This window comes from Panthera pardus, unplaced genomic scaffold (genome assembly GCF_024362965.1).
Source record: "Panthera pardus isolate Hobbes unplaced genomic scaffold, ASM2436296v1 HiC_scaffold_9, whole genome shotgun sequence".
Taxonomy (NCBI): domain Eukaryota; kingdom Metazoa; phylum Chordata; class Mammalia; order Carnivora; family Felidae; genus Panthera; species Panthera pardus.
Window position 1 is genome coordinate 4737078 of NW_026527024.1, and position 14217 is coordinate 4751294.

The 14217-nt window shown below is 44.3% G+C and overlaps 1 protein-coding gene across 5 annotated transcripts in view; it reads left to right on the forward strand.

The window, feature by feature from the left end:
• The window catches only part of DPP6 (dipeptidyl peptidase like 6), a 939040-nt gene that overhangs the window by 637644 nt on the left and 287179 nt on the right, over nucleotides 1-14217 (forward strand). For all 5 annotated transcript variants that reach the window (XM_053898709.1, XM_053898707.1, XM_053898705.1 and 2 more), the window contains exon 4: nucleotides 11858-11952. In XM_053898709.1, coding sequence (XP_053754684.1) covers nucleotides 11858-11952 — 95 coding nt within the window. The remainder of the gene's footprint in view (nucleotides 1-11857; nucleotides 11953-14217) is intronic.

A 14217-nucleotide genomic window follows, 5' to 3' on the forward strand; every position in this document is an offset into this window, starting at 1 on the left:
GAGCCCCACGTTAGTCTCTGCCCTGACAGCATGGAGACTGCTTGGGATTCTCTCTCCCTCTCTCTCTCTCCCTCTCTCTCTCTCTCTCTCTCTCTCTCTCTCATTGACCTCCCCCAGCTCTCTCTCACTCTCTCTCAAAAATAACTAAACTTACAAAAAGCTCATCAAGGAGTCTTGTATTTTTATAAAACAAATCATAAATACCCTTAAATACGTGTAATTAGCACAGGACTGCTTAGCTAATCTTTCCTTGTTCTGTACCCACTAAACCCTTTTCTTATAAAGCCTTACCTGTATATTTTCCATTATGATAGATTCAGGTGAAAACAAGATAAATTGCAAAAAAAAAAAAGTGCTAATTGTACAGATAAATTGTTTTTTCCCTTAGCCACATAAGCTAGCGTTGTCAATGTTAAACACAGAAAGAAGTGATTTGTTGATTTTGAGCGGGGCTTCAGTATAATACGCTGTTTAAAAGTCTAAACGTGACTCTGTTGAAGCACATAAAAATTGGCCCCCATCCGAAGAGTGGAAATTCAAAAGGTTTTAAAAGCTCTCTGGGCTGTCCATTAATCAAAAATAAAATTGGGCATTCACAGATCTTACGAGCCAAACTAGTGGGTTTCAAATCCCCTAAACATCATCCTTGCATTGTAGCTACTTTCCAAGTCATTTCCGGGCTGAGATCAATATTTGTTTGACAGTACTTGTCTGTGTAGTTACCCACGTTGTGAAAGCGGATGTTGTGGTGTCACTGTCTCATAATTTGAAGCCCACAGAATTTAATAGTCCACCTCCTTCCATCTTTCCACCCGTTTCATTCCCAGACAACCCAGCTCACAGTTTCTGTGAGATAAGCTAGAAAGAAAAAAACAACAACCGAGTACAGTAAAAGCTTGGATTGTAAGTCGTTCTGCGAATGTTCCGCAAGACGAACAGACATTTCTAATAAATTTTAACTTGATAAACGAGCGATGTCTCGCCATATGAGTCGTACCTGACGCTGGACGTTACGTAATCACAACCGAGCCAGTGGTTCTTGAAATTGGCTTCTGTATACAAGTGCTTTGGATTACAAGCATGTTTCCGGAATGAATTATGTTCGCAAGCCAAGCTTTCACTGTATAGAACTTTCTTGTTTTAACTTTTTTGGAATTCTTTGGCTCCTTTGGGCCAAAACACACACATTAGCTTCCGCCATGCTGCAGAACCTGTGAGGTTCTGCGAAGGAAACCACCAGAGCGTCCGCACCTCAACGCGTGTTGCGTAAAGGGATACACATCTAACCTTCCGTCCTGGCTTCTCCCTGCCTCCTGCTCTCCCTGGGATTTTCTGCCTGAAAGCCTCTCCATCCACTGAAACGTGAGCCACCGTTCTTATGTCCACCCCACTTGACTGTATGTTCCTAGAAATTAGGGGCTATGTCGTTTTATCTTCTGCTTCCTTTTTATGAAAAACTTTAAGCTTACAGAAAAGTGGAAAAGATAGCACAGCAAACACCCATATAAGCACCACTTAATCTTAACACTTTCGCCTTTTTGTGTCTTCCATCAATTTTTCTTGCTGAAAATATTTAAATGTGTCATTTTCTTTCATCGCCGAGGACTAAACATACATCTCCAGAAGTATACCCTCTTTGTATCTGCAACAACCTCATTCTCGGCGAAAAACATGGCTGTAATTTTCTAATACCATTGAATTCCTAGGCCATATTCAAATTTCCTCCTTCATTCTCAAAATATATTCTATGTCTTTTTTTTCTCTCTGCTCAGATCACATTAAGGATCATAATTATGCTTGATTATGTCTCTTAAGTTTCTGCCAATGTAGAACAGCTCCGAGCTATTTCCCTATATTAGGCCAGTTGTGTTATAGAATCTTCCACATCCTGGATTTAGTCTGTTCCCTCACGGAATGATTTAACACGTTCGTCTCCAGCATCTGCTTGTCCCACTGGTAAAACAGGGCTCAGAGGCAGATTCACGGGTGAAGCTGGGGCCTCCAACTTCCTCCCCTATAAACAGGCATTTTCCGGGGTGCCTGAGTGGCTCAGTGAGTTAAGCATTCGACTCTTTCTGTTCTTAGTTTTTAATGTTTATTTATTTTGGGGGGGGAGGGGCAGAGAGAGAGGGACAGAGGACCTAATGCAGGCTCTGCACTGTCAGGCACAGAGCCCGACGTGGGGCTCGAACTCACGAACTGGGAGATCAGAACTTGAGCGGAAGTTGGACGCCCAACCGACCGAGCCACCCGGGTGCCCCAAGCGTCTGACACTTGATTTCATCTCAGGTTATGATCTCACAGTTCATGACAGAAAGCCCTGCATCAGGTTCTGCCCTGACGGTGCAGAGCCTGCTTGGGATTCTCTCTCTCCCTCTCTCTCTCTCTCTGCCCCTCCCCTGCTCACGCACACATTCTCACTCTCTCAAAATAAATAAATAAAAAGAGGTACGCGTTTTTCCATCGAGACGGGCGTGTGTTCTCTGAGGTCGCATTTTGGCACCAGGAAAATACCCCATCAGCTTTCTCGGAATGAGTTTAGCACGCATGGACGGTCCTTACCTGAATCGGGTGTTTCAGCAGCGGCTGCAAATGGTGATTTCCTAAGTTCGTCATCCCTCACACATTCACCAGCTGGCAGTCCTCTGAAAGGAAGGCCTCCCCCTCACAGGCGGGCTATATGTTGTCCCCCTGAACTGCTGGAAAAGCAGGATGAATCCTTGATTATTCATTTTTTCCCTCCAAATTTGTATTTATGAAATTCCAGCTAGCTAACATCCAGTGCAATATTGGTTTCAGGAGTAGAATTCAGTGACTCATCACTTACATACAACACCCAGTGCTCATCCCAACAAGTGCCTTCCTTAATGCCCATCCCCCGTCTAGCCCATCCCCCACCCACCTCCCCTCTGGTAACCAGCAGTGTGTTCTCTAGAGTTAAGAGTCTGTTTCCTGGTTTGTCTTTCTCTTTTCCCCCCTATGTTCATTTGCTTTGCTTATTAAATTCCACATATGAGTGAAATCATATGGTGTTTGTCTTTCTCTCACTGACTTATTTTGCTTAGCTTTATACTCCCTAGCTCCATCCATGTTGTTGCAAATGGCAAGATTCCCTTCTTTTTGATCACCAAGTAATATTCCATTGTGTATAAATACCACATCTTCTTCATTCATCAGTTGATGGGTATTTGGGCTCTTTCCATAGTTTGGCTATCGTGGATACATCAGGGTCCATGTATCCCTTCAAATCAGTATTTTTGTATCCTTTGGGTAAATACCTAGTAGTGCAATTTTTGGGTCGTAGGGTAGTTCTATTTTTAACTTTTTGAGGCACCTCCATACTGTTTTCCAGAGTGGCTGCCCCAGTTTGCATTCCCACCAGCAGTGCACATCCTCGCCAACACTTGGTTCTTGTGTTGTTGGTTTTAGCCGTTCTGAGATGCGTAAGATATCTCATTGTAGTTTTGATTTGTATTTCCCTGATGATGAGTGATGTTGAACATTTTTTCATGTTTCTGTTGGTCATTTGGATGCCTGCTTTGACATCTTCTGCCCATTTTTTAACTGGATTATTTGGTTTTTGGGTGTTGAGTTTTATAAGTTCTTTATGTATTTTGGACATTAACCCTTTATAAGATATGTCACTTGCAAATACCTTCTCCCGTTCTGTAGGTTGCCTTTTAGTTTTATTGTTTCCTTTGCTGTGCAGATGCTTTTTATTTTGATGAGGTCCCAATAGTTAATTTTTGCTTTTGTTTCCCTTGCCTCGGGAGACCTATCCAGTGAGAAGTTGATAACGGCCAATATCACAGAGGTTATTGACTGTGGTCTCCTGTATGATTTTAATTCTTTCCTTGCTCACATTTAGGTTTTTCATCCATGTTGAGTTTATTTTTGGGTGTGGTGTAAGAAAGAGGTCCAGGTTCATTCTGCATGTTACCATCGAGTTTTCCCAGCAGCATTTGTTAAAGAGACTGTCTTTTTTCCATTGGATATTCTTTCCTGCTTTGTCAAAGATTGACCATATAGCTGTGGGTTCATTTCTGGGTTTTCTATTCTGTTTCCATTGATCTGAGTGTCTGTTTTTGTGCCAGTACCATACTATCTTGATGATGACAGCTTTGTAATACAGCTTGAAGTCCGGGATTGTGACGCCTCCTGCTTTGGTTTTCTTTTTCAAGATTGCTTTGTCTGTTCGGAGTCTTTGCAGTTCTATGCAAATTTTAGGATTGTTTGTTCTGGCTCGGTGAAAAATACTGATGGTATTTTGATAGGGATTGCATTATATGTGTAGATTCCTTTGGGTATTATAGACATTTTTAATTACCAGTTTCAGAGTCAGGACTTGATGTCATAGTTCCCTCCAACCGTGGAAAACGAGTTGTTTTTCTCTTTTGGGAGTTCCATTATGGATTCCTGAACTGTTTTATACATTTGATGTGTTTGAAGCAATTAGGGTATTGTTCTTTTGATGTTCAGATTTTACCAGCTTCGGACCTGAGAGCCCTCCCACCGGTTGTCTCGTGACACAAGAGTGTTGTGTAACAAACAACAACATACCCTCGGTGACATGCAGAGTAAGCATTTATCTTTCACGCAGCTGGTTGTCAGCCGGTGGTGGGTTAGGCAGCCAGTGGTTGCTTCTCCGCTGGCTGATTTGCTTCCAGGGCTGGACAACCAGCTGGCTGCCAGCGGATCTGGAGTGGCGTCTTCTCAGGTGCCGGGCAGCTCAGCTGTGCTCCACATCTGTTTCTGCGCTGGGGCCAAAAGACGGGGCCACACATGTTTGTTTCACGGCCATGGCAGAAGCCAGGAGGGGCGAGTCAAACTATACGAGTGCTTCTCAGGTGCCTGCTTGTTCACAGTCCAGTGACCAGTTTAGGTCATGCATCTGAGCCCACGTTCAAGAGGAAGAGCCTGGCGAAGCCAGACACAAAGGCCGTGGGCAGGAGGGAGGGAAGCATTAGGGCCATTTTGCCGTCTACCGTGGTCTTATGGTCTGTGTCCCCATCGGTCACCGAACACTTCCTGGCTGGCTGGCCGCTAAGATATTCCAGGTTCATACTGTATGTTCTGTGCCTCAGATCGAGAAATGCCCAGGTCTTTAGAGATCCCTTGTGCTTTTTACTGAGAATGGTAGCTTGGGATCCTGTCTTAGAGTACAATGCTGTGGTGAATGTGGAACTTAACAATAGCCCACACACGACAATTGTCATCTGATTGGCAATGTTAATTGTAATTGTCCTTAAGTCATGGAACATGGCAGATTCATGGTGCATACTGATTCTGTTTAGTGAGAAATGGTATTATTTCTAGACCACAGCGTGGACGCTAGGGATTACAGATCAGTTTTTATAGCTTATGGCCATCACCTGGATGTTGACTTTCTTAGGAAGCATGCTATATGCTATGTGTTATCAGCATACGTGAATACAAGTAATTTGTATCCGAGAAGAAAATAAAATAAGCAATGAGTAGGCTAGAACGCTGTTTCTATTAGCAGCTATTTACAATTAAAAGAAGATAATTAAAGAAAAACCAGATCTGCTTCATTTACGTGCACCGTTTGTTTCTCAAAGTCTGTTTCTCTGAAGCAACTCTTTGTGATGTTTATATAATCAATTGTCAGTCAATTTATGTAATCAAGACCAGCCAGGGGCACCTGGGTGGCTCAGTCAGTTAAGCGTCTGACTTCAGCTCAGGTCACGATCTCGTGGTTTGTGAGTTCGAGCCCCGCGTCACACTGTGTGCTGACAGCTCAGAGCCCGGAGCCTGCTTCGGATTCTGTGTCTCCCTCTCTCTCTGCCCCTCCCCCACTCATGCTCGCTCTCTCTCTCTCTTTCTCTCTCAAAAATATTTAAAAATTAAAAAAAAAAGACCAACCAGCAGGTCTAAGTCATCCTTGGCAATGGGAACCACGTATCTCGATGGCTAAGAAATCTCTAGTACCACAAAATGCCATCCATTTAAAATTTCATCGTGGGAAAGACCTTTGAAAGGTTTCTAAGAAATACATTACTGTGTCAGGCAAAAATAAGCAACGTACGAAGCCAGCTGATATATGATTCTCAGAGGAAATGACTGGAACGTCATCTTATTTTTGGAAGAGTGAGAAAAACAACGTGTTACATTGCTATATATTTTTCTATCGCAGTCGGGGGAAGAGAATAAAATGAAAAGCAATCACCTCCCTTGTGTTGGCTACCAATGTCGTCGCTTTCTTTAATCATGTAGCTTTGGAGAACTGCCGAAGCCACCCAGAACAATTAAATTAATGACATATTTTACATGCCGAGTACTTGACATGAACAGTAAGTCGCAGAGGGTGACGCCGTGCGAGACTTTCTCCGGGAGATCTTCTCCTCACAACCTCACCCTCTGTGTTTCTCAGAATCCCCGGTGAGCCTGGCTTTTCAGTGTCGCCGTCCTGTCCTCGGAGTGTCCAAATGCACCTTACACTCCCCTCTGGGGTATCTTACTGCACTGCCGTGACGGGGAGAAAGGAGCTATCTCAGAATCTCACCATGAGGCACTAAAGGCAGAATTGCGAAGCGGCCCTACCCACCCCTGCTTCCTTTGACCTTGTCGGCCGGGGGCAGCCTCTCACACAGCGGGTCTGCCTACGGAGTCGCAGGCGGGTTGCACGTTTGGCGAATCAGACAGACGGGTGATGGTGTCAATTTGGTGAACGCATCACGCGTTTTTAGCCCCCGGTTTCCCCTCAGTCGTCATGCTAGGTTGTAGAGGTAGGAAGTCCAGAAGGTGTGGCCTTTTCCCCATGCGTCCCGCTCTCTTTGCAGAGGAGACAGAGTTGTCACAGCCAGTGAGGAGCGTAAAGCAGGAGTGGGGTGCGGGGCAGAGCAGAGCGGGGTTAATCCTGCCTGGCGGACGTGTGGCAAGCTTTGCAGGGGAGAGGCCTTTGTGGGAAGAGCGGACAGGGGTCCCCCGAAGGGAGTGGGAGAGGGCATTGCAGGCTGGGCAGTGGTCTGAGGCATCACCCAGGCACAGAAGGCACAACATGGTTCAGGACGCTTGATGGGGGGGGGGGGGGTAACAGCAAATTAAAATGGGAAGAGACACCCAGGCCTGGACGTGAAGGACCTTGAATGTCAGGCTGAGGAGTTGGCCAAAGCGGTCGCTGCCAAAGGACCTAGAAAAAAAAAAACAGAAGCACGTCCTCGTGTGCACAGAGCATGGCGCGAAGGGAGTGAGCCGTCAGAGGCGTCCAAGGGGAAGGTGGCGGTGGGCAGACCCAGGGCAAGGGCACCGCAAGCCACGAGGACCCATGGCTTTGAGCCATTCAAGATGCCCTCAAAGGGGTAGGCGCAGACGAGGGATGGAATATTGAAGACGAGAGACAAAAAGGAGGCAGAGATGATTCCAGATCTTCTCCTGAGACAAGAGTAGCAGCTGACACGCACCCCAGAGCCTGCCCTGACCCAGGCGTCATTTTAAGTTCATCTCGAGTCTCCCGCACATAATGTCTCTGAATCTTCACATGCACGATATCGGGTGTATAGTATTATTTCTCCCGTTCTGCAGAACAGAAATGGCCTTTACAAGCATTATGAGGGATGGAAAATACAGTGAAAAAATAAACCTTGCAAATCACCAAGAAGGTGAGAAAATTCTAAACTTGCACTCATCTGAGAAAATAGTTACAAGACGTATAACTCGAAATCTGGAGGACGAACAGGAGAAAACTAATCGATCCATCATCATACCAGAATGTGTCAATACAGTGGGGGGGCTTTTTAAGAAAAAGTGAAGCGTGCAAAAAAATGGGCTGAGAATGAGGCAAGTTAATGAATGGTACAACCAGCACGGTTAAATTAAAGACCAAATAGAGGGGCGCCTGGGTGGCTTGGTCGGTTAAGCGTCCGACTTCGGCTCAGGTCATGATCTCACGGTCCGTGAGTTCAAGCCCCGCGTCAGGCTCTGTGCTGACAGCTCAGAGCCTGAAGCCTGTTTCAGATTCTGTGTCTCCCTCTCTCTCTGCCCCTCCCCTGTTCATGCTCTGTCTCTCTCTGTCTCAAAAATAAATAAACATTAAAAATAAATAAATAAAGACCAAATAGAGAGCCCTGCATCTTCCGGTTAGAAAATATCCACTCTGTCAAGAAACCTTCCACAAAAACGAACCCCGCCTCAGGCTATAAACCAGACTCAACAAATTTCAAAGAGTGGATGGTACACGTTTTTCTAACACATGTAGCAAATTACAAGTCAATAACAAAAAGACGAAGAAGAGTGTTTTACATACATTTGCAAATTATAAATTCCCAGTAACTCCCAGGTTGAAAAGGAAAGCATGACAGAAACTAAAAAATGCACGGAACAGAGCACTAATGAGAAAACTACCCATTAAAACTTGTGGATTCAGATAAAGACATAATTCAGGAAATTTATGGCACCAGTTGTGACTCTATAAGAAAAGTGGAAATGCTGAAATTAATAAGCTAAGTGTCAAACTGAAAAGATAAGAAGGGGAGGGGGTAACGAGACAGGGTGGAACAGAGATTAGTAACACAGAAACCAGCAGTGCCCTGGTGTCTCTGACCCGTGAGCCACACACGCCCAGAAGACAAGCAGAGCAGTTCAGCTGTAGGTAACATCCCGGCATTGAGTATAAAAGGCTGCTGCCCAAAGTTGGTGGTCCGTGTCTAGCGAAGAAAATTACCTGGTGTTGCATAGGAAACCACATTTATTAAAGAATATTAACATAGTCCAGAATGTCCAGAAACTGACAACCATCGTGTCTAGGATATATATATAGCACAAAATTACCTTCCTTACAAAGAATGCCCCCCCCAAAAGAGAGGGGAACATACTTTCAGTATAAAAGAAAATTAACTGAGTCTGACTCCAGAATGAAACAGATTTTGGAACTGATGGGGCAAACATCCTAAAAGCGTATATATTTCCATGACGCACAAGGAAGTACGTATGTTTTCCGTGAATGAAAATGTCAGCAGGGAAAGAAAGAACAACATGGAAAATCCTAAACATAAGAACGCAGATTCTGAAATGTAAAAATTCACTGGGTGGACTTGGCAGTCAAATAATCATGACAAAGGAGAGACAAAACAGCTGTGATGACAGCTCAATGGAAATTATTCGAGGTGAACAGAGGGAATTTTTTTTTTAAAGAACAGAGCATCAGAGAGTGTTAGATAATATCAAGGTCCCCAACATGTGTGCAGCTGGCACTCCAGGAGAGGAGAGGGATAAAACAAATAGAAAAAAATATTCGGCAAATTAAAGGCTGAAGATTTGACAAAGACATACATTTGCAGACACGAGGCTCAGCCAACACCAAACAGAATGAACACAAAGAAGTCTCATCAAAAATGCATCGTAGCTGGGCTGTTAGAAACCACAAGCAAGAAGTCAGTCTTGAAAACAGCGAAAGAAAAATGCATAGAAACAGTGTCAGGGAAAGAACAATTAAGAGCTGCTTGTTGTTAGAAGCCATGGTGACCAGAAGGACGTGGCATGAAATTTCCAAAGGAAAAGGAAACACCATCAACCTAGAAATCTATATGAAGAGGCAATATCCTTCAGAAGTGAAGGAAATCAAAGGCACTCAGGTACGAGCAAATTCAAGGAATTGGGTGCCGGCAGGTTCATACAAACACATACCTCGAGGAAGTTCTCAAGAGGCAGGAAAATGATGCTGGTGGAAACTCAGGTCCTGGATCAAGTCTAAAAAGCGTCAGAAAGGCGAGTGATGGGCAAATGCAACAGACTTTTTTTTTCTTTCTGACTTTTTCTTCTTCCTCTCTTTATAAATGAGGTACTGTTATAAACAGTAATTATGACATCTTGTGGAGTATGTAAAGTATTTTGATTCAATACACATGACAATTATAACAGCATGGGGCTGGATGTGGGCTGAAAACTTGATAAGTGTCTGTATTTCACCAGAGCTGGTACACTATTAACTCATTGTTGACTGTGGAAAGTTGAGTATGTATTCTAATCCCTAGGATAAGCACAAAAAAGTTGCAAAGAAATACAGCTAAGGGGCGCTTGGGTGGCTCAGTCTGTTAAGCATCCGACTTCAGCTCAGGTCATGATCTCGCGGTCCGTGAGTTCGAGCCCCGCGTCGGGCTCTGTGTCGACAGCTCAGAGCCTGGAGCCTGCTTCGGATTCTGTGTCTCCCTCTCTGTCTCTGCCCCTCCCCTGCTCATGTTCTGTCTCTCTCTGTCTCAAAAATAATAAAAACATTAATTTAAAAAAAAAATACAGCTAAAATAGGGAAATTAAAATTCTGAAAAATATGCAACAATAAAGTGAAAGCCAGAAATAAGTGGAGGAAACAAGTAGAAACTAATCACACACACACACCCCTACACCCCCCCACCCCACACCCCCACCTCCACACACACACACCCCACACACCCATACACATACAACGCCCTCACACACACACATACACACGTTAGACCAAATGCAGCCATATCAATCATTTCATTAAATATGCATACAGGACATTCACCAGGTTAGACCATATTATGGACCACAAAAACGTCTTAATGAGTTTTCAAAGACTGAAATCATGTACCGAGTCTTCTTTGATCCAGTGAATTTAAATTAAAAAATCTATAAAACATAAAAGGGCCAGAATACCTTTACATACTTGCAAATTAAACAACATGTTTCTGAATAATCATTGGGCCACGCAGATATTACAGGGAAGATTAGAAATAATTTGAACTGAATAATAATGTAACTCAGCATATCAAAATTTGTGAGATGTAGCTAACACCATCCATAGAGGGAAATTTTTAGCGTTCATCAGTTTTATTAGAAAGGATGGTCGGGGCGCCTGGGTGGCTCAGTCGGTTGGGCGTCTCAAAAATAAATGTAAAAAAAAAAAAAAGAAAGAAAGGATGGAAAATCAAACTAAAGATCTAAGCTCCCACCTTAACAACCTGGAAAAAGAAGAGAATGAAAACCAAAGCAAGCAGCAGAAAGGAGTGAAAAAGGAAAGAGCGTAAATTTATGAGATAAAGAGTAGAAATGATAATACCGTTTGGATTAATCCAGTCTGCGCAGGTGGTTCCATCAGCAACTGGTTATTGTGTGAAATGCCTTGACCATCAAGCTGGCTCAGTACTCCCACCTTTGCTCAGACAGACAGTATTTCTTCCCCTCGTCGTGTGCCCAGCCCTGTACCAGCAACCTTCAGAAAACGTGTCCTTTCACTCGCAGTGGAGACACAGGTGCCTACAGATACACCTCTGCAGTCATCCTGATCGGTGTGTTTTATTACTTTCCTAAGGGAATAGTTGAAAGGTTAGTCATGCAAAGGACCACGGTCACTGTCTCTGAGGACAGGATGTATGCATTCAGGGGTATGCATGACCAAGAAACTGCCGACTCTTCCAGGTGTAGCAAGGAAGGTTGTGGACTAACTGGAAACAGTCTTGCAGGATTTGGATGTCTGAGCATGCGTGCATAAACACGGTTCACCCAAGCTGTACATACAGGAAATCACTACCCACAGTGCGAATTACTGTCCATGCTTTTTGGTAGTAAGTTTCTTAATCTGCTTCATGTGTCCACTGTGTGTTGGGCTCAAGAAAGCTCTAGAATGTCCGAAAGACTTCATGGGCCTGGGCACTGGTGTTTTATATGCCAGTGTGTAGCGTAGGAGCAAAGATTCGGAGAGAAGCTTCACATGAGGTTATGTTGAGAGCAGCTGTATATACTTCACCAGATTAAAAGGACCCTTTGATGAATCACAGGATTCTATTTTTGTCGGAATAGTTGATTCGTTCTGTGTAAGTGTCCGTCAGAAGCCTGCTGAGCTCCTTAATGTTTTGTTTCTTTTTTATTTCTTCTCTTGTAGATAAAGAATTCATCTACAGAGAACAGAAAGGAAACGTGATACTACAGAATGTTGAAACAAATATTTCTACGGTGTTAATAGAAGGCAAAAAAATTGTAAGTACTCTCTCTAATGACCGGGATAATTTCAGTTTTCCCTCCTGCAAGTCAATAAAGCAGAAAATGACTTTAGGTTTCAACTTTTAGGAGGAGCCTAGCAGAAGCAATAAACTTGTAACACTATAGCCTGAGCAGCTAAACATAATGTGAAATTGAAACCACACTAATTTAATAAGATGAAAGCAGTTTCTTTCGTGTGAGGGACATTTCTCTGCAGGTGCTGGAAACAAGTGTTGCATATCATATGTAATTGGAAGATCACGTCCTAGGGCTTTAGACGTTTACAGAAAAATTGCAGTAATGCACAGAGAATACTTCAGGAGGGCTTGCTCAGTCTCGTTTAAAAAAACACCTCATCTCCACATGCACAGGGAATATTAATGTAGGCACACTGACTGCGCTTCGTCTGAACACATGAAGTGATGTTTAGGCTTTAAAATAAGTACTGAGTGGATGCGAATGCCAGTCAGTGCCTCGTAATCTGGGAAAACCCATTTTCCCCGAGATTTAAGTAGCATCGAAATTTGGAGTTCATGTACAGTTGAAAATACTTATTTAAATTTTTTTAATGTTTATTTATTTTTGAGACAGAGGGAGACGGAGCACAAGTGGGGGAGGGGCAGAGAGAGAGGGAGACCCAGCATCCGAAGCAGGCTCCAGGCTCTGAGCTGTCAGCACAGAGCCTGACACGGGGCTCGAACCCACGAACCGCGAGATCATGACCTGAGCCGAGGTCGGACGCCCAACCGACTGAGCCACCCAGGTGCCCCTCTTCCGTGTTTATTTAAAGTAACATCAGGTCATGATCTCGCGGTTCGTGGGTTCGAGCCCCGCGTCAGGCTCTGTGCTCACAGCTCAGAGCCTGGAGCCTGTTTCGGATTCTGTGTCTCCCACTTTCTGCCCCTTCCCTGCTCGCTCTCTCTCTCTCTCTCACACACACACACACACAAAATAAACATTATAAAAATCTTTAAATAAACAGAAGAATACGATATCATCTTTACACTTCAATTAGCAACATCAACATCATCCCTGTGTATTGAAAAGGCTGGGAAGTGAGCACTGAACTATGAAAATCATTCATCTTGTTGGGTGGGGAAGACTTTGTATATTAGTTTTCATGGTGATGAATTCCATAATTGTTGTTTCGATGCCGTTTTACTCAATAATTTTAATCAGATTTTTAAAAATTCAGTATCACGTTTCAAAGGGATTAGACCTCTCCATCAATGAATATGTGAGCACCGCAGACAGTTCAGAAAGTACTTGGAAGGGAAAACACGTAAATTAAAAAAAAAGAGTCCTGCTGCTCTGCTTATGTCAAGTTTTCTCACTTTTTATGTCTTTCCTTGTTTTAATTACTTATTTAAATTACTAAGTTAACATTTAAATAAAAAGTCTTTTTGTGTCTTTAATTTATGCTCCCCTTTGATTTTATATAATCATTAGACTGTAGGATTTGAATTTTTATCTGTCTCAAAAATTAATGAATTCTGACTCCTCACAGAGAGGGACATGATTACAAGTATTATGAGACCCTTTCCAGAATCAAGAGCTGTAATGGGTTCATGTGTTGTAGAGGAACTCGGGAATCTGTTGAGATAAGAATTTGACCACTTTTTTTCCTTTTTCCCTTCATCCAGTATGCTGAGCTTTCCCAATTAGCATTCACTTTACTTTATTCTGTTTCGCTTAATTTCCATCAAGGGCTCCGTGTGTGTGTGTGTGTGTGTGTGTGTGTGTGTGTGTGTGTGTGTGTTCTCACATTTGGAGGAGGAAGAAGCTCACTGCTGGGGCTTCTCCTGCTTGCCCTCCGCGGAGCCCTGCAGGCTGGCTCCCGCAGGTGGGCTCCCGCAGGTGCAGGTGCGCCCCAGGTGGGCTCCCACAGGTGCAGGTGCGCCCCAGGTGGGCTCCCGCAGGTGCGTCCCAGGTGGGCTCCCGCAGGTGCGTCCCAGGTGGGCTCCCGCAGGTGCAGGTGCGCCCCAGGTGGGCTCCCGCAGGTGCGTCCCAGGTGGGCTCCCGCAGGTGCAGGTGCGCCCCAGGTGGGAGGGGTCCCAGCCCCTGCCTGGTGGGCCCGTCCCCACTTTTGCTGTCATCCTCCTGGTCTGCATGACACAGCGAGCCAGCAGCCCTGCGGCTGGACAGCAGAGGCCGGCACGGCCAGCGAGCATTTCCACCTCAGTAAAAACCAGGAAGGGGAAATAGCCTTGTTTTTGTCTGCAGTTGAGAAGGCAAAAGCCAGCGGCCCGAACGCCCGCTGAA